At 53.8% G+C, this 25,012-nt stretch overlaps 2 protein-coding genes across 11 annotated transcripts in view; one reads left to right on the top strand and one right to left on the bottom strand.

Moving 5' to 3' along the window:
• DDB1 (damage specific DNA binding protein 1) overlaps nucleotides 1-10,037 on the bottom strand; it is a 21,738-nt gene extending 11,701 nt beyond the window's left edge. For both annotated transcript variants that reach the window (XM_039538485.1, XM_039538486.1), the window contains exons 1-8: nucleotides 9,900-10,037; nucleotides 9,220-9,368; nucleotides 8,957-9,073; nucleotides 6,168-6,389; nucleotides 2,502-2,616; nucleotides 2,291-2,388; nucleotides 609-767; nucleotides 56-139 (exon numbers count right to left, since the gene is read on the bottom strand). In XM_039538485.1, coding sequence (XP_039394419.1) covers nucleotides 56-139; nucleotides 609-767; nucleotides 2,291-2,388; nucleotides 2,502-2,616; nucleotides 6,168-6,389; nucleotides 8,957-9,073; nucleotides 9,220-9,368; nucleotides 9,900-9,960 — 1,005 coding nt within the window. In that variant the 5' untranslated portion in view covers nucleotides 9,961-10,037. The remainder of the gene's footprint in view (nucleotides 1-55; nucleotides 140-608; nucleotides 768-2,290; nucleotides 2,389-2,501; nucleotides 2,617-6,167; nucleotides 6,390-8,956; nucleotides 9,074-9,219; nucleotides 9,369-9,899) is intronic.
• Nucleotides 9,985-25,012, top strand: TKFC (triokinase and FMN cyclase). Of its 9 annotated transcripts, none has more exons than XM_039538490.1 (18): nucleotides 10,002-10,113; nucleotides 10,924-11,006; nucleotides 11,854-12,043; nucleotides 12,382-12,492; nucleotides 12,584-12,765; nucleotides 13,933-14,011; nucleotides 14,407-14,496; nucleotides 14,913-14,947; nucleotides 15,024-15,108; nucleotides 15,184-15,273; nucleotides 15,713-15,829; nucleotides 21,231-21,350; nucleotides 22,051-22,188; nucleotides 22,820-22,926; nucleotides 23,198-23,301; nucleotides 23,507-23,540; nucleotides 23,864-23,953; nucleotides 24,552-24,713. In XM_039538490.1, exons 2-18 carry the CDS (start codon nucleotides 11,001-11,003, stop codon nucleotides 24,711-24,713), a joined length of 1,740 nt encoding a protein of 579 aa, XP_039394424.1. In that variant the 5' UTR covers nucleotides 10,002-10,113; nucleotides 10,924-11,000. The 9 variants fall into 9 exon arrangements, 8 of the variants coding, with proteins under 8 accessions (XP_039394429.1, XP_039394424.1, XP_039394423.1 ...); XM_039538489.1 differs by having other exon boundaries at nucleotides 10,003-10,113; nucleotides 10,822-11,006; XM_039538492.1 differs by lacking the exon at nucleotides 10,002-10,113 and adding an exon at nucleotides 10,138-10,190.

Below are 25,012 nucleotides of genomic sequence, written 5' to 3'. Positions count from 1 at the left end.
AGGTGAACAAATGCAGCTGCAGATAGAACTAGAATAGAAGAGGGCTTCTTCTCACCTTCACGAGCTGGGAGTCCCCAAGCCGAGAGCCAACAAAGACAACACCATTATCTAGGTAGGTCAGGCACTCTGCAATGGATGTCTAGGCGAGGAGACAGATGGACCAGCAGATTAGGGGGAAAGAGGCCTGTAGCAGATACACAATTCAAGCCCACTGGAAAGCCCCAGGGCAGAGGTGGGCCCCCTACCCTGAAAACACAAATCCCAAACTCCAGCTCCACGGGAAAGCCCCTGGAAGGTGGTTGAGATCCATAGCCTGAAGGAAAATCCTTTTAGAGAACCACCAAAGAGTACATGCTCCCTTCAATGACAGACCAAAGCACCAGCTCCAATGCAACTTGTGAAGCAAAGGACCCACACTTGGTCACTCCCACACACATCCTGGTGCCTCAGGAGGTTCGGAGCTATGAAAACAGCAGGGAATTAAATCCCACCCCATCCCAGTGGAGACTCGCTTCCCTCCATTTAAAGTCCCTGAGCTGTGCTTGCAGCTCATGAACTCCCCAGGCAGAGACCACACATGGCACAGCAGCAAGGGGGAAGAGTGCTACCTCTCCAAGCAGCTCCACACGCAGGTCCTTCAGGCTGACCGTGCCATCCATCTGCTCTTCCTTCTCCAGAAGCAGCATGAAGAGACGGCCCTCCATATCCCCCAGGAGGTAACGGGACCCATTGGGATCCACACGGTTGTGGCACACGATTGTACTTTGCTGCAGGCAGAGAAAGAGGCTGGAGTTACTGGGTCCCCTAGCTTGGTGTCCAGCTCCCAGCAGCCGCCAATGCCGGATGTGTCAGAAGAGTGAATATACCCACAATGCACCTGGCCAACAGTACAATCCTGTGCGAGGTGCTGAAATCCCCCAACCCTTGTGGCAATCTGCTCGCTCCTTGGGGCAGTGATTTGACTCCCCGCTGATTATATTGTGCCAGTGACTATATGTGAGTCTGTGGTGGAACTTCCCCATTATCAACTACTCAGAACTGTCTCAGGAATTACAGGTCAGGCTGAAACTTCTTAGGCCCATTCTCAGCTCAGGAGCAACCCCCTCAGAAACCCTAATTCTGCTGACTGAGCACTCTCAGCAGATAAATTGTCCCGATGCTGTTTTGGGCCCAGACAGATGCATGCCAGCTTTGTCTCAGGACTCTGAACAAGTGGTTTTCTGAGTGACAGATGCTGCCCAGCTTCTGGTCAAGACATTTGGTTTGGGATTTAATGGCATGCTCCTGCAGCCCTTACCCAAGCAAATCTCCCATTGACTTTTAGGGCAGATGTGCCTGTGCTAGGGCTGCAGGGCAAGGCCCAGAGAGACTCCGAGGCAGCATGTTACTTTTTTTACTAATGCAGCACACATCAAAGCATGGGCCTCCAAAGAGCCTGAGCTGACAGCCTGTCAGACACTCAAGCCATGATGCCTGTATCTATTTCCCAGAGATCTATTGCCACATTCTAGCCTATTGTTGTCTCAGCCTTCAAATGATCTTCTCATCATATCTCTGCTTTTCTTTCAGTCTAACACATAGTCACGCCCCTTGTTGCCTCTGTGATTTAGTTGATGCTTCCTGTACAACTTGCACCCAGGAATCATACCCTTCTGACTAGGATCAAATCCCCTGGCTCAGACACCCCACCTGGGCTCCCCTCTTCCCAAACCAAGCATTTCCTCACACACAGTGTTGTATTCAAGCTTCAGATCTTTCACTGCTACAGATACTACCTTTGCTATGAGCCTCATTCAGCTACATCTCTGCTTTGGCTTGAGCCAATGCCCGAACCTCACAGTGCCACCTAATGTATTTTTTTCTCTGAGGCCCCAGAGCCCCAGCAGGCTTTTGGCTTTACTGCATTCTACCCGGCACTCAAAGAAGAGAGGAGCCCCACCCATATGTGGCTATAAGGGGACCAGGCACACGCCTTCTTCAACACAGAACACATCCCTCAAGTGTCCGAAGGCAGGGATCAACAACTGTACCAGAAACCCATTCATGCACCCAAAGGCCACATCCCTACATTGTCACATGGGAGTAGAGGAGTCCCATCCCACAGATATGCGAGCAGGAGAGAGCAGTTTAAAATCCCAGCCTGGAGACTCCTTAGTACAGGTGGGCCTTAGAATTTACTACACGCAGTACTTAGGCACAACATGGAAACTGAAGTGCAAGGGAGCCAGGCTCCAAGAGCAGTTGTATCCATGGCCCTAGGGATCAGCATTCTAGAAAGAAACTCTCTCACCTTTATGATGGGTGGGGCTATAGCCAGATATTTATCGCCATTGTGGTAGGTGATGGACTCTTGCCCAATGATGATAGCTCCTCCAAAGGGCTCGGGCACTGCAGAAAGGGAGAATGCAGACAGCCTCGTTAGAGAGTACCTGTAACAAGGGTGAAGCATCACCACTGAAGCAAGATGTAGTAGGTAAGATCTTCTATAAAGAAGAACCGACCTGCAATTACCATGGACGCTTCAGCTTCTACATTCTCCTGTTTCCAGGGACCCTTGTTGAATTCCTTCTCTCGCAGGGATACCTCGTACGTTTTGACATGGCGGCCCTGGGGATCCTGCAGAAAGAGAAGCAACAGAAATCACTGCAGCAGACAGACATAAGTGTGTGTGTGATCATGAACATAGTGAGATTACTTACAGAGTAATAAGGAGGGTGCAGGGCCATAATGTCTGATTAGGGTCCGCAAAACAGCAGGGAGCATGGAGTCTGACCCTCCACAACCAGTATCATGTTAGAGTGGAAATGCTTAAGCACTGCCCTAATCACATTATCTGATTCTCTCGAATATAATATAATTTTCTACAACCTTAGCTGCATGTGCATGCAGTACCTTCTAGAGCTCTGCTACCTGACATGCCCAGAACGCAATGAAAATACAGACTGTCTTGTTATATTTCACTATTTTCTTTGTCACAGTTTCTCTATCCTGACAGTCTTTTTAAAGTCACCTCTTCTCTCATGATATTTATGACAACACTCATTATTTGTACTGCAGTAGCGTCTGGAGCCCCAATCATGGATCAGTCTATTGTACTAGGTGCTGTACAAACACATAATAAAAACAGCTCCTGTCCCAAAGAGTTACAGTATAACAATTTGAGAGACAACAGGTGGATACAACAAATGGAAGAGCACATGATAACAATGAGATGATACTGGATAGCATAAAAAGCAGTGGTCTCAGCAGACCCACTCTCTGACCATTATCCAGTTTACCCATGGATTCTGCTCTTCTATTCAGCCAGCAGGGCAGCCTTCCACAGATGCAGTTTAGGAGATCAGGCAGTTAACTATCAACCTAACCTAGCTGCAAACATGCAAACTAGTGTGACAGCCAGCATGCTGACTGAAACCCCAGGGGGATTGAACCAGGGACCTCCAAAGCTAAAATTGACCCACAAGACTCATGCTCTGAGAAGCTGGGGCTGTAACAAACTCATATCCCTTGTGGATCAGGCACAGAGAGGGTCATGTAACACACACTGACTAATGTTTATTTGACACACAGAATAGTGCTCTGTACTACCAGGTTACAGAAAACCCACACAGCACTATTATTTCAAAACTGTATGGGATTCAGGAACTACAGACTGTATTGTAACGATGCAGGTGCCCAAATGGGCAGAGTAAAGGTTGTAAGCATGGTTCTATTATGAAAAATGACTCTTTTTTTTTGGTCAAAGGGCACTGTTAGGCTCTCTGTGTACTCTGTCCTGGCAATTTTCAGATCCAATCAACAGTTTCTAAGGAAAAGATTTTTACTAACTGCCTGCTCTGCAAAGTCAAAGTTAAGCTGGGTTCTTTCCGGCTCACATTTGAACAAAGATTATGCAGCTGGAACTCGGTTGGCAATGCTCTAACTCAAGTTGCGTGAGCTGGATTCTCTTCTGATTGTGCTGGCAAACCAGTGTTAACCAGAGTAAAGAGCAGTAAGAACTTAAGTTTATCAGTAAAGCAAGAAGCAATTACAAGGAATACAAATGGGGAATAGATCTGATTGTAAAGCCACTGTTTTAACAGTAGTTTTTCAGAGTAAAAATGCATTTTAACTCTGGCATTTCTGGACCAATTTGAGTCCTTTCAACTGGGATGTTTTCTTAACAGTCTTTTGTATGTAATTTTATTCACATTTGTGGTATCTGCCTTTGGCGTTTAAAAAAAAGAAAAAGGACACCCACCAACATTTAAGAACATGCACTGCAATTCTGTTCAGTCCAAATTCTCTGATCAGGATTAATAAATTTAGAGAGAATTAGACATGAAAAATAAACTTGGAAACCTCTCCCCGCCTACATGCACACAATTCAGAGAGACAGCAACCAAATCAAATGTTTTATGTCAAAATTAATGAGTCAGACAGAATGTGCATCTCACTCTGCTGCAAGGGCAAAATTTACTGTGCTGCATTAAGTGTTTTTTGGCAGACACAAATCAAACCAACCCTCCCTCCTTATACCTGGACTGTTTGTTTATTATAATCAGGGCATTCATAGCGTCACTCTTAACCAGAAATGTTTACAACCCCTAGGTCTGTGGAAACAAAGCCCTGTTTTGCTACTGTCTATATGAAAGACCAAAGTCCCCTTGTCTCTGCTGCTTTGGTAGAAAGATGCACGTTGTGAGTACAAACCTGGAATTCCTGAGTTCTTACCCAGGCTTTGACATGGACTCTATGAGCTTGGTCAAGTCACTGCCACTCTCTGCCTCAGTTTCCCCACCAGTACAATAGGGGTAATGCTTTCCTAATCTCACAGGGGTAATTTGCGCTTTAGAGAGTGTTGTGTAAAGGCCATTATTTATACTTATTGGCTTTAAGGAAGCCACAAACATCCCAAACTGGGTGCAATGGTTACACAAACCCCATTGCTGTAGTATGTGTAAGTTTTATGGAGCACAGATATAATAAAAGTATTTCAGGCAAATGTCATGACGGAAGGGTTCAAAATCACTGTGGTTACACGGACATGCCCTGAAGAAGTCATCACTAAAGATGAGGGGGAAGCTCAGGCTCCCTTGGCCTCTCTGCTCAGACTGCCAACAATTAGCACACTGTGGCCTAGCAGATAGACCACTGGACTGGGAGTCAGGAGACATGGGTTCCATTCCCAGTTCTGACACAGACAGGGCATCTCTGTCATGTCTCTACTATGTGTCTCAGGTTCGCCATCTGTAAAATGGGGATAATGTTACTGACCTCCTTTGTAAAGTGTGCAGATCTACTGATGAAATGCACATTATAAAAGCTAGATTATTATTATTATTACTTGTGCTCATGACTTTTATGTGATCTAGCCATTAAGAACTAAACTGAAGCTACCAAACTCATTTCACACAGGCACCAAGAAGCCATCAGACAGCAATGACTTTCAGTCAGTGTCTATCTGCCTGGGCTAGACTTGCACTGGCAATGTAAAGACAAAGGGCTCCATGTCCTCTCACCAATTTTATCAGCCAGCCAGCCAGGCTCCAGAGTTGGTTTGTTTTGAGATGTGTAAGTGGAGATTTAACAGTGCTCAGAAATGTTCCCTTTGGGAGACTATCCCAACAGTAAGACAGGCTTGGGGCCCCTACAGAAATGAAAAGTAGCCTTAACCTACAGCTGAACAGGATTTACTGACTCCTTACAACAACTGAGGAGGTGGCAGAGCAGGGCCCACCATCACCTTCTATAAAGAAATAGCCAGAGCCTGTAAACCCAACCTGAGCTCTCCTCAGCCTACCCAATGCATGCTGAGAGACATTTCTGCTAACCATTTAATGAGAAATAGTCACATCTAAAGCACCAGTCATCCAAGAATCTCAATGCTCCTAAAGAGGGAAGACTTGACCTCCCATGGAGTGCTAATACCCATGTGGCACAGACAGAGAAAGTGAGGCAGAGAGAGGTGAGGTGGCTTTCCCTAGGTCACACAGTCAGTCAAGTCCTGACTCCCAGCCTCTTGCTCTAACCACTAGACCACAATGCAACTTAGCATAGGTTCCAGGACAGCATAAATGACTTGGACAATTACAAGGACATTCAGGGGCTCCAACTCACACCAGCACTGCCCAATGATTTCCAATACCCTCTATTCAGGAACAACTCAAGGAAGTAACCCAGGGTACCTGGTAAACAAAGCAGATGGTAGGAGCCTGGCAGCCATAGAGGAACTTGACATCGATGACCTGCAGCTCCTCCAGGCGGATGTTAAAGGCCTTTAACTCCTTGTTGTCCCGGTCCAGAGGAATGACCTTGAAGAGGCCATCATAGAGCCGCAATCCAATCATCCGACACTCTGGGTCAATGATGCCAATTATACCCGTTTCTGAGGGCCGACCAATGCGATCCTGGGAGAGAACAGACTACTATCAGAAAGAGACCCAAACAAAGAAGCAAGAGAACACTCAGTGAGGTCAAGAGACAAGGTCAACATCCCACAGTTGAGAGTGGATTTCCTGCAATCTATTTAATAGGCTTCGGCATATTATCCAGCAAGCAAAAGGTGACTTGGGTAATTCCATGTCCAAAGTGGATATCCTTTCCACCAATGAGCCATGACATCCTCCAAAGATAAACAGCCAGCCTCACTAACTGAACTCTTAGTTTCCTGTAGCACAAACACTTCACAGTCTCTTTTCTAGGGAGACAACATGGCTTAGTAGATAGAGCACTGAACAGGGACACACAAGACCAGGGGTCAGCAACCTATGGCATGCGTGACAAAGACGGCACGCGAGCCAATTTTTAATGGCACGCTGCTGCTTGCCAGGACTCCAGCGTGCCATTAAAAATCCTGCCTAGCCCAGCCCACTCTCCTCTGCCCTCCGCTCCCCCCGCGGGGGCAGGGAGCAGAAGCATAGGCATGCACACAGGGTGGGCAAATGGCCCCACTCTCCTGGCGTGGCAAGCCGCCACGTCCTCCCCTCCCCTGGAGCCCTGCCACCGTGCGCGCAGCACTCTGGGGGCTGGGGCTGCACACTCCCGCGGGGCAGCGTATCTGGCTCTGCTTGGAGCCTCATGGTAAGGGGTCCGGAGCTGGGGGGTTGGATAAGGGGTGGGGGCAGTCAGGAGACAGAGGGCAGGGTGGGTTGGATGGGGTGGGATCCCAGGTGGAGTGGTTTGTGGCGGGGGTCTCTGGAGGGGGCAGTCAGGGAGTAGGGGGTTGAATGGGGCATGGGAGTCCCGGGGTCTGTCAGGGGTCAGGGGGGTGGATAGGGGTCAAGGCAGTCAGGGGCCAGGAAGGAAGGAGGGTCCGGGGGGGGCATTTAGGGCGGGGGGGTCTCTGGAGAGGGTGGTCAGGGGACAAGGAGCTGGGGGGGGTTGGATGAGTCAGGAGTTCTGGGGGTCCTGTCAGGAGGCAGGGGTGTTGGGGCAGGCAGGAAGTGGAGGGGGGTTGGATGGGTCAGGAGTTCTGGGGGTCCTGTCAGGGGGCAGGGAGCAGTTGGATAGGCATGGGAGTCTTAGGGGTCTGTCTGGGGGCGGGGGTGTGGATAAAGGTCGGGGCAGTCAGGGGACAGGTAGGGTATAGGGTCCAGTCAGGGGACGAGGAGCAGGGAGGCTTAGATAGGGGGTGAGGTCCTGGGGAGTAGTTAGGGGCAGGAGTTCCAGGAGGGGGTAGTCAGGGGACAAGGAGCAGGGGGGTTGGGAGTTCTTAGAAGGGCAGTCACCCAGCCCTCTGCCCTGAGCCCTGACACCCCCCCCCCCCCCCCCGCTCACACAGACCCAGCCCTCTGCCCTGTGCTTAGCATGCTCCTACCCTCAGCTCAGTGCAGAGAGAGGAAGAGAATGGCCAGAACCAGGGAGAAGGTAGGTACCCACTGCCTGCTGCTGGTCTGGCAGCCAGAACCCCAGACTGGCAGCAGGCTGTGCAGGGCCAGCAGCCGGGACCCCAGACTGGCAGCAGGCTGAGCGGATCCGGCAGCCGGGATCCCAGCTGGCAAGAGCCGATGGATGGAACCGCTGAGCGGCAGTGGGCTGAGCGGCTCAGCCCACTGCCGGTCTGGGGTCCCGGCTGCTGGCCCTGCACAGCCTGCTGCCGGTCTGGGGTCTGGCTGCCAGACCCTTGCCAGCTGGGGTCCCGGCCACAGGCCCCGTTCAGCCTGCTGCCGGCCTAGGCGAACAGAACCCCAGACCAGCAGGGGGCTGAGCGGGCTGGCGGCGTAAGATCAACATTTTAATTTAATTTTAAATGAAGCTTCTTAAAAATTTTGAAAACCTTGTTTATTTTACAATACAACACTAATTTAGTTATATAATATATAAACTTATAGAGAGAGAGCTTCTAAAAAACATTAAAATGTATTACCGGCACGCAAAACCTTAAATTAGAATGAATAAATGAAGACTCAGCACACTGCTTCTGAAAGGTTGCCGACCCCTGCACAAGACCTGTGTTTTAATCTTATGTCTGCTTGGGTGACTCAGACATGTCACCAACCTGTGCCTCAGTTTCCCCATCAGTAAAATGACAATAATGATGCTTACCTCTTTTATAAAGCACTTTGAGATCTATAGATTAAAAAAACCTATCTGAGACCTAGGTATTATCTCTTAGCACATTACAGGTAGCAAAACTGTGGCACAGAAAAGCATCTTGGCCAAGGACATGCTCAGCAACTTACTAGCAGATGAAATCTCCTAACATCCAGTCTTGTGCTCAATCCATTGCATCACAGCTGCCAAGATTTGAAATACCTCAAGATTTGAAAACAGATAAAAGGTGCTTTGGCTTGAAAACTGGTGAGGAGGGTTTTGTCTGAATACTAGTGTAAGAGACCAGGCACAGACACAGAGTCAGTTGCAGGATCAAGACCTTAGGTTGCGAGCTTCACAAGGCAGAAACTTGTAATTATAGTTTGTCTATGCCAACAGCAAAATAAAACCAGCATTCACAAAGGGAACCCACCCAACTTACCTGCACGTTGCCATGGGCTCGGGTGATGATATCAATGCTCTCACCACTTTGCTTGTACTCAAGGATACAAGCATTATATTTGGCTGTCAGGATGAACAGCAGGTCCTTGCTCTCCCCCTAGAAAGAGGGAACATGCTTTCAGAAAGCTCCATACAAAGGAAACCCATCCAAACTCCTGGCACTGAATCAGAACGAATTTCACTCATTCCACAGTCTCATCCCTTCAGCACCATACCCCACCCACCACCAGGCACCACACTCACCTTTGGGTGGAAAAGCTCCATGACTGCGATCTTGCCATACATGCCCACCTCCTTGACGGGCCGCAGCCCCTCTGCCGTGACCACATAGATCTCAAGGCGGGTGTTCTTCGCTATCAGCAGGTTCAGGTCCTCCGAGGAAGTGAAGTGCCCTGTGAGATAAAGCATCACAAGGCTGCAAACCAAGGGAGCAACCCAACAGCTCTGTCCCCCCAGAGGGGCTCACACTACACCTCAAGCACCCCGCTTATTCCCTCAGCACCCTGCTCACCCCCTTAACCCCACTTGTCCCCACTCACCCACTTGCTCCCCTAGCACCCGGATTGCACTCCACCCCCGGGACCCCCAGAACCCTGTTCACTCGCCCCCCACCCTCCCACCGCCTCCCCACTCGCCAGCCCGTCACTCTGCTCGCCACCCACCCACCGGCCGGCCCCCCGCACCTTCACCCCCACGCGGCGCCCCAGCTCCCCGCCCCACAGGCAATAGCCGCACTAAGACCCGCTCCCCACGAGCAGGGGCCAAGGCCCAGCTGTCACCCCTCGGGCTGCGGGGACTGACACCCCCCCCCCCACCGTGGGCGTCCGGGCCCAACGCCCCCTCCCCGGGGCCCTTCCCAGCCCCGGCCCCGGCCAACTCCTAGCCCCCCCACCCGGCCCCTCACCCCCCCGCGCGGCCGGTACCGGTGACGCAGCCGTTCACGGCCGTTGGCTTCTGCGCCGTCACCACGTAGTTGTAGGACATGGCGGGGGAGGGGCGGCCGAAGAGACACAGAGAGCGAGGCCCGCGCAGCCCTCACCGCCGCCTCCCGCACCAGCGAGATACCGTCGCCAGAGCGCCGCCGCCGCGCGGGGCACCACGGGACGGCTGCCGGGAGGACCCGCGCGTGCGCGCACGGTAAACGGGAGGCGCGCGCGCCGAGTGGGGCCCGCCTGGAGGACCCGCTACGGGCAAAAGAGTCGGCGGGCAGGCGGGTGAGGGGAAGGGGGGCGCTGCAGAGACACCCCCTTCTCCCGCCGTTGTGGAAGGCACCGTGCCCCCGCCCCCCGTTACTCCCCATGGGTGGCGGCGTGCTCCTCTCCCCGCCCTCCCCCTGCGGGTGGCACCGTGCCGCTGGCGCTGCCCCACATCTGCATAACACCCGCTGTGGGCGGCTCCCTGCCCCCTCCCTCCCGCCTTGCCCATGCTGGGAGCGCCGTGGCTGCCATCTCCGCTGCTTTGCCCCGCGATGCCCCTGGTGGAAGGGGCCGTGCCCGGTCTGTCAGCCCCGTGGCCGCCTGCCTCGGTTTCCCCATCACCATCGCCCCTCGCGTTCCCCTCCTGCTGCCTCTCCCTGTGTCTCTGCCGGCCCAGGGAGCGGGGTTGCGGTTTTACACCGAGTGCCAGGCTTGGCCTTTGGGTTGGGGGCATGGCAGGCAGTAGAGGGGACGCCCGTCTCACTGGAGCACTGAGCAGCACCAGGTGGGCGTATCCCTTGGATCACCTCTCTGCAACCTTCCCTTCCTGGTGCCAGGCAGAGTTTGGACTTAGGTTGAAGTCCGTGGCCCCGGAGGCAGGATTCAGGCTGTTCTCAGTCCCACAGGGCTGTTTTGCTGTCCTGTTCAGTATCCCGCTGCCTGCCTGTCTGGACGGAGTGAGACAAAAATTACCCTGGATTCTCACCCCCAGAGCTACGTCTCCTAGGTGACCCTCAATCTCTTGCCCCAGGTGAGGGCAGCTCTGCTAGGAGGAATTGGGTCCCTTTTCCTTGCTGGAATTCGCTCTGCCCACAGGGGTGCCTCACCATGCAGGTGAGTCCCAGCCTCAAAGGAGGCAGGGGTCGGGGGGGAGGGGCTATAGCTGGGAGGGCCCCATTCACACGGCAATGGAGGTGTAAATCTTCTGCCCTGCATGGGCTGACTTGGTCATGTGCCCTTCCAGCAGCATGAGGAGTCCTGGTATCCTGCAATGATGGGGAATCCAGAGTAGTTGTTGTGCTGGCTGTATTTGACTGGTTTCTGGTCACAGATCCTGTTCCTTAGGCCTCTGGAAGGAACTCAGAGATTCGCCTGAGTAAGCACTTCACAAAGACCTCAGAGTTTGGTCCCTGGCTGGCAACAGCACAGCCATGCCCCAGACACATGGCACAGTGGGGCTGTATGAGCAGAGGCTGGCCAAGCGGGGGCCAGTCCCCATGCAGTGCAGGGCTGGGATCTATTGGAGAGGCCCAGGGTTGTGCAAGAAGGGGAGTGTCAGCATAAGGCAATAAGGGATGGCGGTGTGGAGATAGGGATGGTGTGGTAATAGGGACCTATGAGGAACCATGCCTCTGCTTCCCCCGTAACAAGGAACTCCCAGTGTCCTGCAGGGGAAAGGCACCATATCCCATTCCTCAGCTCCCTGAGCCAGCCAGTCCCGCTGCCCTGGGTTGGATGGGAGCCAGCACCCCCTTGAGAGGAAAGGTCACGTGGTCCATATCCTCCTCCCTCACTAGCCAGCCAGTCCTCCCAACAGAGCAGTGTTGTTTGAGCCCCTGCAATTGTGTATTCAAAGCATATCTGTTTCCAGTAACTCATCTACCCCTAACTACCCAGGTAACACCCTCCCACAAAAGTGCCGTCAGGAGCTGCATGACTCCCTTCTCTCGCTGCCTCCTAGGTCTCCAAGAAGCTGGTGAACTCGGTGCCAGGCTCTGCGGACGATGCGCTGGCTGGGCTGGTTGCCTGTAACCCGGCCATCCAGCTCCTGCAAGGGCACCGGGTGGCACTGCGATCCGACCTGGAGAACATTCGGGGACGGGTGGCGCTGCTGTCTGGAGGAGGGTCGGGACATGAGCCCGCACATGCAGGTATGCGGTGCCAGGAGCCAGGGAGCTGGGCCAGGCTGGAGGCATGGTTGGGGAGCGGGGGAGCTTGAGGCTGGATTACCAGCCTAGGGCTCAGGAGACAATCTTATTGTCCAGCATGGTGAGTCACTAATGCAGAGTGGAGGTACAACTGCAGGCCTTTGGCTGTGGATGGCAGGGCCCTGCTACACAGGAGTGTGCTGGGGTTGGCGCTACTGGAGGATCCCATTGCTGAAGACATGACAGGAAGCAGGGAGGTCAGAGTGGAAGCAGTGCATGCTGGAAGTGAGGCTCTCCCACTGAGGCCCCTAACTGGACACACTCTCTGCCTCCCTTCCCAGGGTACATCGGGAAGGGGATGCTCACCGGAGTGGTGGCTGGCGCAGTCTTCACCTCTCCCGCAGTGGGAAGCATACTGGCAGCGATCCGGGCGGTGACGCAGGCTGGCTCAGGTACGGCAACGCGGTGTCAGGTGGGAGGGTCTCTCCTCCTAAGAGTAGCAGAGAGTAACTGGGGCACCTCACTTCCTTCTGTCTCCCTCAGCCGGGACCCTGCTGATCGTGAAGAACTACACTGGGGACCGGCTGAACTTCGGGCTGGCACTGGAGCAGGCACGGGCGGAGGGAGCCAATGTGCAGATGGTGGTGGTGGGTGACGACAGCGCTTTCACCACGCAGAAGAAGGCAGGGAGAAGAGGGCTGTGTGGCACGGTGCTCATACACAAGGCGAGTGGGATGGGAGAGCTCCCCAGTGCCAACTAGCTGTGCCAGAGCTGTGCGGCACAGCGTTCATAACACTGTAAGCGGATCGGTCCCCAGTGACCACTCACTGTGCAGGGCCCACTGCAGGTCAAAACCACCTCAATTACTTTCCCAGCAGCCTCAGATCTAGCTCTGCCTGCTGGGGTCAAATCTCCTGGATAGGCTGAAGGGGGCTGATCAGCCGTTCCTGTCCAGGGGATTTAGTTGTCCACATCCAGGGCCCCAGTTGCAGTGCCAGAGACTCTGCCATGTGGGGATGAAGCCTCAGACCCTGGGGTTAAAAGACAGTCATGTTATCAGTCAGATACACAGGCCTGTGTCCCTGCTCCCCTGGAGCTGGTGGGGTTGTAACTGACCCCATCTCTGCTCTCCCAGGACAGTCAGCCTGATCACTTTCACTTGTGCATCTAGTCAGGGTCCAGTACAGGCTTTGAGGCCAGCAGGAAGCTGTGATGTTTGGGTTGCAGGCTCTGCCCACACACCAGGGAGTGTTTGAATCCAGGCACAGAGCTGTCTGCAGTGAGTTTGTTGCTTTAAGTTGCAGGGGAATGGTTATCTCTGATGATTAGCTTGGTGAAATACCCGTCCCTAGGCAGTCACTACTGCAGTGGCTTATTTGTATCTCATAGCAAGTAGGGGCCAGAAAATCAGGGCTCCATTGTACCAGGTGCTGCCCAGACACAAGGAGAGTCCATGCCCTGAAGGACGCATGATGGAAATGCACAAGACAGGCCAAAGAAGTGTCATTCTCCCCCTTTTGTGGAAGAGACCTGGGGCGATTCTCACAGGCAGTCTGTAGCAGAGGCAGATATTGAACCCAGGTGTCCTGGGTCCCAGCCCAGTGCCATCGTCACAAGACCTTTTCTGTTTGCATCCACTTTGTCTCATCCATGGATTGGGAGCTCTCAAAGGGCGGGACCATCTCTTTGCTTTGTGTGTGTGTGGTGCCCAGCATAGTGGGCCTGGTCCAGTGTTGGGGCCTGTGGGTGCTACAGCAGCACACGTGCTAATCAGATGCCTTGCTCTGTGTTGGGTTTTAGCCCTGGCTGCGGCCTGCACCATGGGATCAGGGCTGGCTACAGGGAGGAGCAGCCTCCTGAGTTGGCACTGACAAAGCCTTTCTCCTGGCAGGTGGCTGGGGCGCTGTCGGAGGCAGGGGCGAGCCTGGAGGAGATTGTTCGCAGGGTGACAGCTGCTGCAGGAGCCATGGGTGAGTGCTTAGGGACTCTTGGCATGGGCTGGGGTTGGCACCACCTCCCGCCATAGTGTCCAGGAGCTGCCAATTGGTGAGGGAGGGGATCTGGGAGGGATGTGGCCCCACAATAGGGGGCTCCCCCTGGGGATGTCTCAGCCAGCAGATCCTGCTCTCAGATCCCAACCTAGATGGTGCCCCCATGCCTAGATGTTCTTCTAGACCTGGCACCTGCCCCTGCACAGCCCCAGGCCTGCCAAATAATCTCTGCCTTCCTCCCACTAGAGGGCTCTGTGCTGATTACAGCCTGGAGTCGTTCTCCCTGAAAACATGGAAAGATCCCTCTGGCCCAGCTTCCATGTACCTGTCACTGGCGAAGGTGGAGTTAACTCTTCCATTCCCTCCCCATGCAGGTACCTTGGGCGTGAGCCTGTCCCCCTGCAGCGTCCCTGGCTCGGGGCCTACCTTTCAGCTGGCTCAGGATGAGCTAGAGCTGGGCCTGGGTGAGGAATTGCTGCCACATCTGTCTGTCTATGTGTCTGTCACCTTGCACCTGTCCTGAGTTTGGCTGCATCCCTCTGCCCTTGTCTCCCTTCAACCTGTGGCTGTCTCTCTGCAGGTGGGGACTGGGTGCTTGGGTCCAAAGGGGGTCCAGGTACCCAGACACCTACAGGGCCCAGGTGCCCATGGGCCTGAGATGTTCATTGTCAATGGTGCCTAAGAATCCACTGTTTAGGGTCCTGGGTACGGGCTGGGCGGCCGTGCTGACTGGAGGGGGTTACGGGCCGGGGCCAGGTGGCTCCCATTGGTCACTGTTGTGGGTGCCCATTGCCCAGGCCCCATCTCTGGTTTGGGATCAGGTGCTGGCAGAGGGGATGCGGGCAGTCAGAGGCCTTGGTGACCCTTCCTGTCTCCACAGGGATTCATGGTGAGGCAGGCGTGCGCAGGATGAAGGTAGGTTGGCTCCCCCCTCGCCTGCCCTCGAGCCTGCCACCGCCCTGCTCTCACTCATCTCCTCCTTTCCCTGCAGATGGTGCCAGCGGACGAAATCGTCAAGATGATGCTCGATCACATGAGCAGCCCTTCCAACGCCTCGCGCGTGGCCTTGGAGCCCGGTGAGTGACCCCCTCCCCTGACCTGCCTCCCCCTGTCCAGGGCAGGGCTCACACCCACTCTCCTCTGCCTTCCAGGGGCCTCTGTGGTGCTGGTGGTGAACAACCTGGGTGGCCTGTCCTTCCTGGAGCTGGGTGTGGTGGCCGGTGCGGCCATACGCTGCCTTGGTGAGTGCCCGGCCTGGCCCGGCCCAGAGCTGGTGGGGTGGGGACAGGCACCGGACAGTGCAGGGGGAGGGGCTCAGATGGGAGGGGATGCAGGGCGTCTCTCCCCTCCTCCCCATGGGTAGAGGCTGTGCCTGGGTTGTGTGTATAATGCTCCCCAGCTGTGTGCCTAGGGCCCCTCCGCACTGCACCCTGGACTTCTCTGCTCTGGATTTCTGGGCTTGGATCATCCCATGAGGTCATTCAGCTTCCACTCCTCACCCCCTGATCTCCCTGCACGGTCCTGCTGAGGGTCGGGGAGAGGGGACTGCTTCTTTCCCTCCCTCCCCAACTCCAACCCCTCCTCCATCACCCCTGCAGTCCCCTTGCTGGGTCCCCCACTGCACTCCTGAGCTCTGGTTCCTGTTCCGCTCCTCACGGTCTCCCCTCCCTCTCGCCGCAGAGGACCGAGGTGTTTGTGTTGCCCGAGCTCTGGTTGGTGCCTTCATGACGGCGCTGGAAATGGCCGGTGTCTCCCTCACCCTCCTGCTGGCAGATGATGAGCTCTTGGGACTGATCGGTGAGACCCTGGGGCATTTATTTCCCCCTGGCATTGAGCTGGGTGTTATACAGGGAATAGGGGCAGAGGAGGTACCCACGGTGAGGCTTTCCCTGCTGGCATGAGGGCTGGGGATGAAATGTGGGTTGATGGGCCTGGTTGAGGGGCTGAGGGTCCATCTTTCCCCCATGAGAGGGATGTGGGGGAAGCGATGCTCTTGGGGTTCTTGAGGCTGGTGGCAGTGGGCCCCTTCTGGCACACGTGCAGAGTAGCTGATGCCCAGCTCCTCAGGCCCTTGGTCTCGGTGCCTCCGGTGGTGGCATGTTGTGACGGAGCGATTCTGGCGGGACCCAACTGAGAGTGCCAAATCAGGACCAATTGCTTAAACAGGGCAGTCACAGCCCTAGGCTGGGGTTTTTCCACCTCTAAGGCAAACCAAACCAGCCAGGCAAAAAGGACTTTGGTCTCACCCCACTGGCTAACCACAAGTCACACAAGCAATTTCCTTAGACACTCCAGTCTCCCAGTATCACCACCAGTGCACTCGTCCTGGGGATGAATGGTTATGAAAACCAACACCCCAATAAAAGAAAAAGGTTCTCTCAATCCCAAAGGACCAAGCCCCAGACCCAGGTCAATATACACATCAGATCTTACCCACAAATCACGCTGTTGCCAATCCTTTAGAATCTAAAATCTAAAGGTTTATTTACAAAGGGAAAAAGGTAGAGAAGAGAGGTAGAATTGGTTAAATGCAATCAATTACATACAGTAATGGCAAAGTTCTTAGTTCAGGCTTGCAGCAGTGCTGGAGTAAACTGCAGGTTCAATTTAAGTCTCTGGAATGCATCCCCCGCTGGGATGGGTCCTCAGTCCCTGGTGTAGAGCTTCAGTTTGTAACAAAGTCCCTCCAGAGGTCAGAAGCAGGATTGAAGACAAGATGGAGATGAGGCATTAGGCTTATATAGACTTTTCCAGGTGTAAGAATCCCTTTGTCTTCACTGTGGAATTTTACAGCAAAATGGAGCCTGGAGTCACATGAGCCAGTCCCTGCATACTTTGCTGAGTCACAAGGCGTGTCTGCCTTCTCTCCATGGGTCCATTGTGTAGCCGATGGCCTTTAATGGGCCATCAAACAGGCTAGGCAGAGCTAACACCAGCTTGTCTGGGAGGCTTCCCCCAGAAGCACAGCACCAACTTGAAATACTGACAGCATAGAGCCAACATTCATAACTTCAACTAAAAATGATACAGACATATAGACAGCATAATTATAATCAGCAACCCATAATCTGGTCTTAGACACCTTAGATGACCCCCTTTATCTAAGATTTGGTGCCACTGCAGGACCTTGGTTGCAACCCATGTTCTATATGGTCCCAATTTATATCAATAACGTCACACCCCCAACGCAAAATTGATGCAGGAAGGGATGACAAAACATCGCTGACTGCATCCCAAGAGCCCCCTTTCCTTGGGTCTGTCTCACTACAGCTAGTGTTGGGCTAGAGGCCGTACCAGTGTATAACCGAAATGGTTTATCAAAGTCATGTTCAATAACATGAATGAATCTCCTTACAAACTCAAGGTATAACTTGGTTAGCTTTTGCAGCATGGTTCCTGTATGTTTCATGTGATCTTGCCAAGAGCTAAAGAAAACAGCTACTTTATCCATACCAGCTTTGGCCAATGTTTGGAACCCAATTAACATTACACCAATGTAGATATTGATGTTGTTCATAGAACAGGAATCTTGGCATTTAGCCATGAAAGCAATATGGTAGTGTGCCTCAGTTTCCCCTCTCATACAGCACATCAGGTCTGGAATGTATCTTCCCCTGTGAAAAGTTCCAATACTGTTTACAGGCATTAACTGTGAAACATCAGTATAGCAAGGCCCTTTAACATAAAGTGTGTTTTCATGTATTCCTTTCAACATGTTCAAGGGATTTTCCAAAAGATTAGGCACATCGTACATTTTTACAGTTCTTGGCAATAGCAACACATTAGTTACAAAAATTAGCATTAGCAATAACAACAAATTCATTGCAAGTGTCCATTTACAATGATGTTTGTCATGCCACACCCTTGGCTCAATACCATTGGAGTTTGGGCATTTTAGGGTTAACCTGTGGCTTCCCTTTGCAAAATTCAGTCTTCTCTTTCCTTCTGGATTAAACCCTGATTTCTCTTGCTTAACAGAATTCACTGGCTGATGGGGCGGGCCCTCTGTGCTAACAGCTATTAGCAATTCTGTCTTCTCCCTGCCAGCCAAGTAATTCGCATCAACACAGACACTAGCTTTTAACTCTTCAGCTGCTATGGATTCCAAGGCTGGACTTTGTCTCACAGAGATACCACACAAATCCAAAGAGTCTGAGGGTGAGAGCTGGCTTGCTCTCCCCTGCCTCCTCAAGCATTTAGCCATACAACTGTTCTGCTCTGAAACACCAGTAACTGAATCTGTCCTCAGATCCTGAAGCACAGACTGCTCACTTACAGATTCAGCATGGAGACATTCCTGTCCCAACAGCATTGTCTCCCCACCAACAAGCTGGCCACACACAGCCAGGTGGTTATAGGGCTGCTCAACTTCCTTAACAGCTTCTACTCCACCTGAGACCTTTTCAAAGCTGCCCACACTGGATCTCTCAAAAGGAAAGTCAGTGGATCCATTCACAACAGAAAATTTCTGGCTGTTAGGAACTGAAACTTTCTTGATTAAATCACTTTTACACCCTTCAGTTGCAGTAAACTGCTTGCACAGGCTACCATGAGGATTCCTTTCCCTAGGAGCTTCTCTAAGCAGCAATTCACCCCTCTCAGAAATTCTGCCCTTCCCCTCTCCACCTAGGGCTTGCTCTACAGGAACACTTCCCTGAGCAACCACAGCCGCTTTCTGGGTCTCACTTACACTTAGACTCACTTCAGGCCCCACAGGCGGATTTCTACACAATCCCCTTTTAGGCACATTGCCTCTCCCAACAGATAAGCTGCTGCTCTTTTCACTACACTGAGCTACTTTTAGCAAATCACAGTTACCCATTTCAGGTTTACTTCTACAAGCTGCACTAGCCAACAATCCATTACCCATTACAAATTTACCCTCTCCTTCCTCAGTTAGGGATTTAACCTGACCATCTACTTTAATCTGCTCCTGAGAAACATTTTCCTCACCAATGAGATCTTTCTGCTCTTGATCTAACTCCAGATTCACTTCTGAGACATCAGACAGACATTCAGAAACTTCATTCCCAGACACACTGCTTCTTGGCACAGACAAACCTTTGGAGCAACCCACCTCAGGCAAATCATTGCCCACAATAGACACAGGTTTAAGATCATTCCTCTCCTGTGACTGGCTACCTGGACTGAACAAATCTTTAACATTTTCCCCAATTAAAAGATCTTTAGGCAATAACTTCCTGACGCCAGCTATCACTTCATGCTGAGCCCCATTCCACTCAAGGTGGATTCTGGCTAAAGGCACACGGACAGTAAACTCACAGAGGATCACAACATTCACACTCTGATTTGGTAAATAATCTTCCTCTTTGACCAGATCCGCTCTAACAAGAGTGATGTTAGAAGCCATAGTTTGCCCTAAACAGCTTTTACCATTGACTTTTACACTCTCATACATAGCACTGCCACAATTTATGGGGCCACCCCCTACTGAACCCACAGTAACAGCATTGACATAAAAGGTGGCATTGTTGGGGTACATTTGGTTACCCCCAGACAACTGCTCAGAGTTATACAACATACCAACATTGTTACAAACTGGACTTTCAAGAGGATACAGTCTCTGCTGTTCTTCCATTGCTTTTTTGACTTGGAGTTGGATTCTAGCTGTCTCCTGTTGCATCTGTCGAGTTTTCTCCTCAGCAGCCAGCAGCTCCAGACGCCTCTTACGAGCTTTTTCTTCTCTCTTAGCAACTTCTTTCTTTCTCTCATCAGCCTCTTTCTCCATTCGAATTTCTGCCAGTTCTTGCTCATAATCAAACTGCAGGCTGTCTCTCAAGGCTTGCAGTTTCCTTGCTTTTCCTGATGCTCTCTGTCTCATGGTCACTGATCTTTAACCAACCAAACTCTCAATCCCAAAGTTAAAATTTGGATAGCGTGGGGTTCTGACCCAAAGCTTAATTGACCTGGTTCTGTGGATCCTAGCACGACTACGCCACTGTGACGGAGCGATTCTGGCGGGACCCAACTGAGAGTGCCAAATCAGGACCAATTGCTTAAACAGGGCAGTCACAGCCCTAGGCTGGGGTTTTTCCACCTCTAAGGCAAACCAAACCAGCCAGGCAAAAAGGACTTTGGTCTCACCCCACTGGCTAACCACAAGTCACACAAGCAATTTCCTTAGACACTCCAGTCTCCCAGTATCACCACCAGTGCACTCGTCCTGGGGATGAATGGTTATGAAAACCAACACCCCAATAAAAGAAAAAGGTTCTCTCAATCCCAAAGGACCAAGCCCCAGACCCAGGTCAATATACACATCAGATCTTACCCACAAATCACGCTGTTGCCAATCCTTTAGAATCTAAAATCTAAAGGTTTATTTACAAAGGGAAAAAGGTAGAGAAGAGAGGTAGAATTGGTTAAATGCAATCAATTACATACAGTAATGGCAAAGTTCTTAGTTCAGGCTTGCAGCAGTGCTGGAGTAAACTGCAGGTTCAATTTAAGTCTCTGGAATGCATCCCCCGCTGGGATGGGTCCTCAGTCCCTGGTGTAGAGCTTCAGTTTGTAACAAAGTCCCTCCAGAGGTCAGAAGCAGGATTGAAGACAAGATGGAGATGAGGCATTAGGCTTATATAGACTTTTCCAGGTGTAAGAATCCCTTTGTCTTCACTGTGGAATTTTACAGCAAAATGGAGCCTGGAGTCACATGAGCCAGTCCCTGCATACTTTGCTGAGTCACAAGGCGTGTCTGCCTTCTCTCCATGGGTCCATTGTGTAGCCGATGGCCTTTAATGGGCCATCAAACAGGCTAGGCAGAGCTAACACCAGCTTGTCTGGGAGGCTTCCCCCAGAAGCACAGCACCAACTTGAAATACTGACAGCATAGAGCCAACATTCATAACTTCAACTAAAAATGATACAGACATATAGACAGCATAACTATAATCAGCAACCCATAATCTGGTCTTAGACACCTTAGATGACCCCCTTTATCTAAGATTTGGTGCCACTGCAGGACCTTGGTTGCAACCCATGTTCTATATGGTCCCAATTTATATCAATAACGTCACACATGTCCTGGGGCTGGGCATCAGCCACAGGTAGAGAGGGCCCTGTGTTCCCTGGCTAACCCTGCACTAATCTCTCAGCCCTCCCCACCTGCCGGCTGGGAGCCAGGCCCTACAAGGGGCTGGGATTCTGGGCCTGACCCTGCCATCTTACTTCCCCCTAGATGCTAAGACCACAGCTGTGGCCTGGCCCAACCTGGCTCGAGTGCCTGTGACAGGCCGGAGCAGAGTGCTGGCTGCACCTGACGAGGGACCTACGGTGGAGGAGCCTGTCCCAGCTGGAGGTACGGAGCGGGGCCCTGTTCCTGGCCATCACCGGACAGGGCTTTGGGGACACTGGCCAAGGCCCTGCTATCGCCCTGCCTGCTGAGGGCAAAGAGAGTGGGCGCAGCATTGAGATGGGTGAGGGGACAGACACCAAGCAGCCCTGGTATTCCTGCTGCAGGGAGGGAGCATGGGACTGAGGAAGGGCTGGCCATCAGGACTCCTGAGTTATCTCTTCAGCTCGGGGAGGTTGGGTTGGGTCTAGTGGGTAGAGTCAGGGGCTGGAGGCAGGACTCCTGGGTTCTATCCCAGCACTGAGAGGGGAGTACAGTCTAGTGGGTAGATTATGGGCGGGCAGGTGTTCCCATCTGAGCAGCTGACACTCTGTGATCATAGGCAATTTACTTCTCCCTTGTGCCTCAATTTCCCCATCTGTAGGACAGGGTGCTGTTGCCTGGCTGGGGGAAATGGGGGTCTGTGCTCCTGGACTCGCTGACATCAGTAGTGTGCTGTGCGATGCCAGGACAGAGGGCACTGGGCTGAAATGGGGGTGAGGCTGAGTGGGACACACAGGCATGGGCATGCGTGTGTCACAGGATCTAATGCCCAGGCAGTGTGTGTGTGCAAGGGCACAGGTGTGAGTGTCACAGGATCAGCCCCACCACCTCCTCCCCAGCCAGGCACCTCCTCCCCCATCTAACCAGCCCCTCTCTCCCTCAGCACCAGCCTCCCAGCAGGTGCGGCTGGTTCTGGAGCGGGTGTGCAGTACTCTGCTGGGCCTGCAGGAGGAGCTCAACGAGCTGGACCGCGCGGCGGGGGACGGCGATTGTGGCAGCACCCATGCCCGGGCCGCCAGGGGTCAGTGCTGGGGCCCAGCAACTGTTGCACAATCCATAGCAGCTCCCTTGGGCTGGGGCTCACAACAGGCACAGGGATCCCAGCTTGCTGGCTTCTGCGGGGTGGCCTCCTTCCCTCTGTGGGAGGGCAGAGGAGCTGGCGGGGAGCATCTCAGTCCAAAGTGGACGGTTCTGATCCAGTCCTGGCCAGGAAGGACCAAACCAGCCCCCTCTGATAGAGGAGTCTCCATCTGCTTCCTGGCCACCTCCCAGTGCCCACAGCCTCGGGGACTGGGGCTCAGGTACCCTGCATTGGGGGAGGGGTAGTCACCCTGGCACTGCCTATGGTGCACCCACTGAGAGCATTCTGCCTGCTCACCAAGGCTAAAGTCACTTCCAGGAACCATCTCCATCTCCATTATCCCCTGGCCATGGGGCTCCCCTCCCCCACATCACCACCCCAGGGGTACAGGGTCCCAGGCTGGCTCCCCCAAGACTCCCATAGAGCAGGGGTCCCAGGCTGGCTCCCCTGAGGACTTTGGATTTCAGGATCCCTCCGCCCCCCGAAGCCCTCGCTCTCCCTGGGGTGAGGCCGGTTGGTGGGAGCCAACCCTCAGCCCCTTTGCCTCTCACCCGAGGTGTCGTGTCTCCAGCCATACAGGAGTGGTTGAACTTGTCGCCCCTGCCTGCCCGGCCATCCCAGCTCCTCTCCACCCTGGCCAGGCTGCTGCTAGAGAAGATGGGGGGGTCCTCGGGGGCGGTGAGTGCCGCGGATGGGGACTTGGGTAGTATTGTCCTGGCTGAGCTGATCCCTGCCCCCTCCCCCTTGGTGGGGGGCATGTTATGACCCTTGTGGGAAGATATGAGGCCTGCGGGGAGGTTGGGGGTGGTATATGGATCCTGTGTAACATCGCCCCGTGGGAGGGATGGTATTTCATCACCCTGGGGGAGTAGGAGCCCTGCTGTCTCTGTGCCCACAACCCTGCGTCAGGGCGGCACTGCTGCTGAGCAGCCTGGCGTTTCCCTTGTAGCTGTATGGACTGTTCCTGACGGCGGCCGCACAGCCCCTGCAGAGCCGCAGCGACCCCGCGGCCTGGGCTGCTGCCATGGAGGCCGGCATCGAAGCCATGCAGCGGTGAGTAGAGCCCACAAGGTGGGTGGGAGAGTCACGCGGGTCCAGGGGGAAATTGCAGCAGTGCCTGGCCCTGCCAGGAGAGGGGGGATCCTAAGTGGGAAGGGCAATGAGGCATTCCCACCCCACCAGCGGCCCATGACCCCTCGGCGGTGGGTCCATGGCACTGCTCTGTGCTCGCTACTGATCCCTTTGCTCTCTGTGCCAGGTACGGGGGAGCTGCGCCCGGGGACAGGACCATGGTGAGTGACAAGCAGCTGCCCTGCCCCCTGGGCACATGGTGCGCTCTGCCCATGCCTGTTACACAGCCACTGGGGACCCTCTTGGTGCTGGGCCTGCTCCCATCTACAGGCAACACTGAGGGCAAGGGAGGCCATTCAGTGCTGATACAGAGGGGTATTCCCTATCTGGCACTGCCCCCTGCTGGCTCAGGCAGGCACTGCCCCCCGGTGAGCCCCAGAGGGATCCATGGGGCAACCTCTGCTCAGTAACCCCCACCCCAGCCATTTGCCCCGTCTCCCAGGGGCCCTGCCCTCACCACTCCTCCCACTTGTGTCTTGGGCAGCTGGATTCGCTCTGTGCTGCTGCTGAGGAGCTGCGTGCCCTGCAGGCCCCTAGTGCCAACCTGCTGCCAGTGCTGGCCAAGGCAGTCCAGGTATGAGAGCTCACTTCCCACCAGGCCCCTCTCCTCTGGTGGGACAGGGAGGAGCTAGTGAAGGGGTGGAGTTTGAAGCCAAGTGGGCCTGTGAGCAGATTCCAAAGCCGCATGAGGGGAGTTGAATGTGGGGCTATGACCCTGTTGGTCTCATGAGCAGAGTTGGGGCAGGCTAGCGCTTGAGCACCTTGAAAAAGCTGCAGGAAGGGGGGTGAATGGCTCTTAGCAAGAACTGAGCCAGCGCCTAGTGTGAGACATGGGGGGTACTGTGCCCATGGATGGCTCTTTGATGGAAATATAAAACACAGACCCCGGCTATGTCTGGGCAGGAAAATTCCTATGGTGCGATTTGCAAAAGCAGGGGGTGATGAGTGTCAGCAGAGCTCTGGAGGGGCCGAGATAGCAGGGGAGCGGTGGGTCAGGATTAGGGGGCATTGGCACAGCTCGGGGGGGGGCAGGATGAAGGGGCATAGGGAGAGTTGTAGAGGGAAGCCCCTCTCCCCCGGCTCCTGGCTGCATGCCCGACCCAGTTGTGTTCCCCGTGTCCCTTGGGGACACTCGCGCCCATGACCTGCTCCCTCCCATGGTCTCTTGGCAGAGTGCAGAGGCTGCGGCTGAATCTACCAAGAACATGGAAGCAGGCGCTGGCAGGGCCAGTTACATCAGCTCGGCCCGCCTGGAGCTACCGGACCCAGGGGCCGTGGCAGCAGCAGCCATTCTGCGTGCTGTGCTGGAAGGGTTACAGAGCCAGAGTGCATGACTCTGCCACCTCCCTCACTTTACCTCCCCCTCCCCCCCCCCCGCAAGTCCCTGGGGCCCTCCTGTGCTGACTTGCACACCCTTTGGAGGCAAGACAAGCAGAAGTTATGTTAATGGCAAGAGCTGGCTCACTGCTCCTGGATCTGCCCAGAGCAGGATCTCATCGGCGGGAATGGGGGCCAGCAGGGAGACAGGGGTCAGCCCTGTGCCCACTGGGTAGCAGGCCCACTGGCCCCCCAGTTCATCTCTGCTACTGGGTGTTGTGAGCGCGGTGGCTGTAATAAAGAGCCCTGCCCCAGA

This window comes from Mauremys reevesii, linkage group 4 (genome assembly GCF_016161935.1).
Source record: "Mauremys reevesii isolate NIE-2019 linkage group 4, ASM1616193v1, whole genome shotgun sequence".
NCBI classification, from domain to species: Eukaryota; Metazoa; Chordata; order Testudines; family Geoemydidae; genus Mauremys; species Mauremys reevesii.
This window is presented reverse-complemented; position numbering and strand designations above follow the sequence as displayed.

What these genes read in the sequence shown, in the direction of transcription:
- TKFC (XM_039538488.1), top strand. An exon ending in GCGCGTGGCCTTGGAGCCCG is followed by an intron (nt 15,109 to 15,183) that starts GTGAGTGACCCC and finishes TCTGCCTTCCAG; the next exon opens with GGGCCTCTGTGGTGCTGGTG. An exon ending in TGGGGGGGTCCTCGGGGGCG is followed by an intron (nt 22,927 to 23,197) that starts GTGAGTGCCGCG and finishes TTTCCCTTGTAG; the next exon opens with CTGTATGGACTGTTCCTGAC.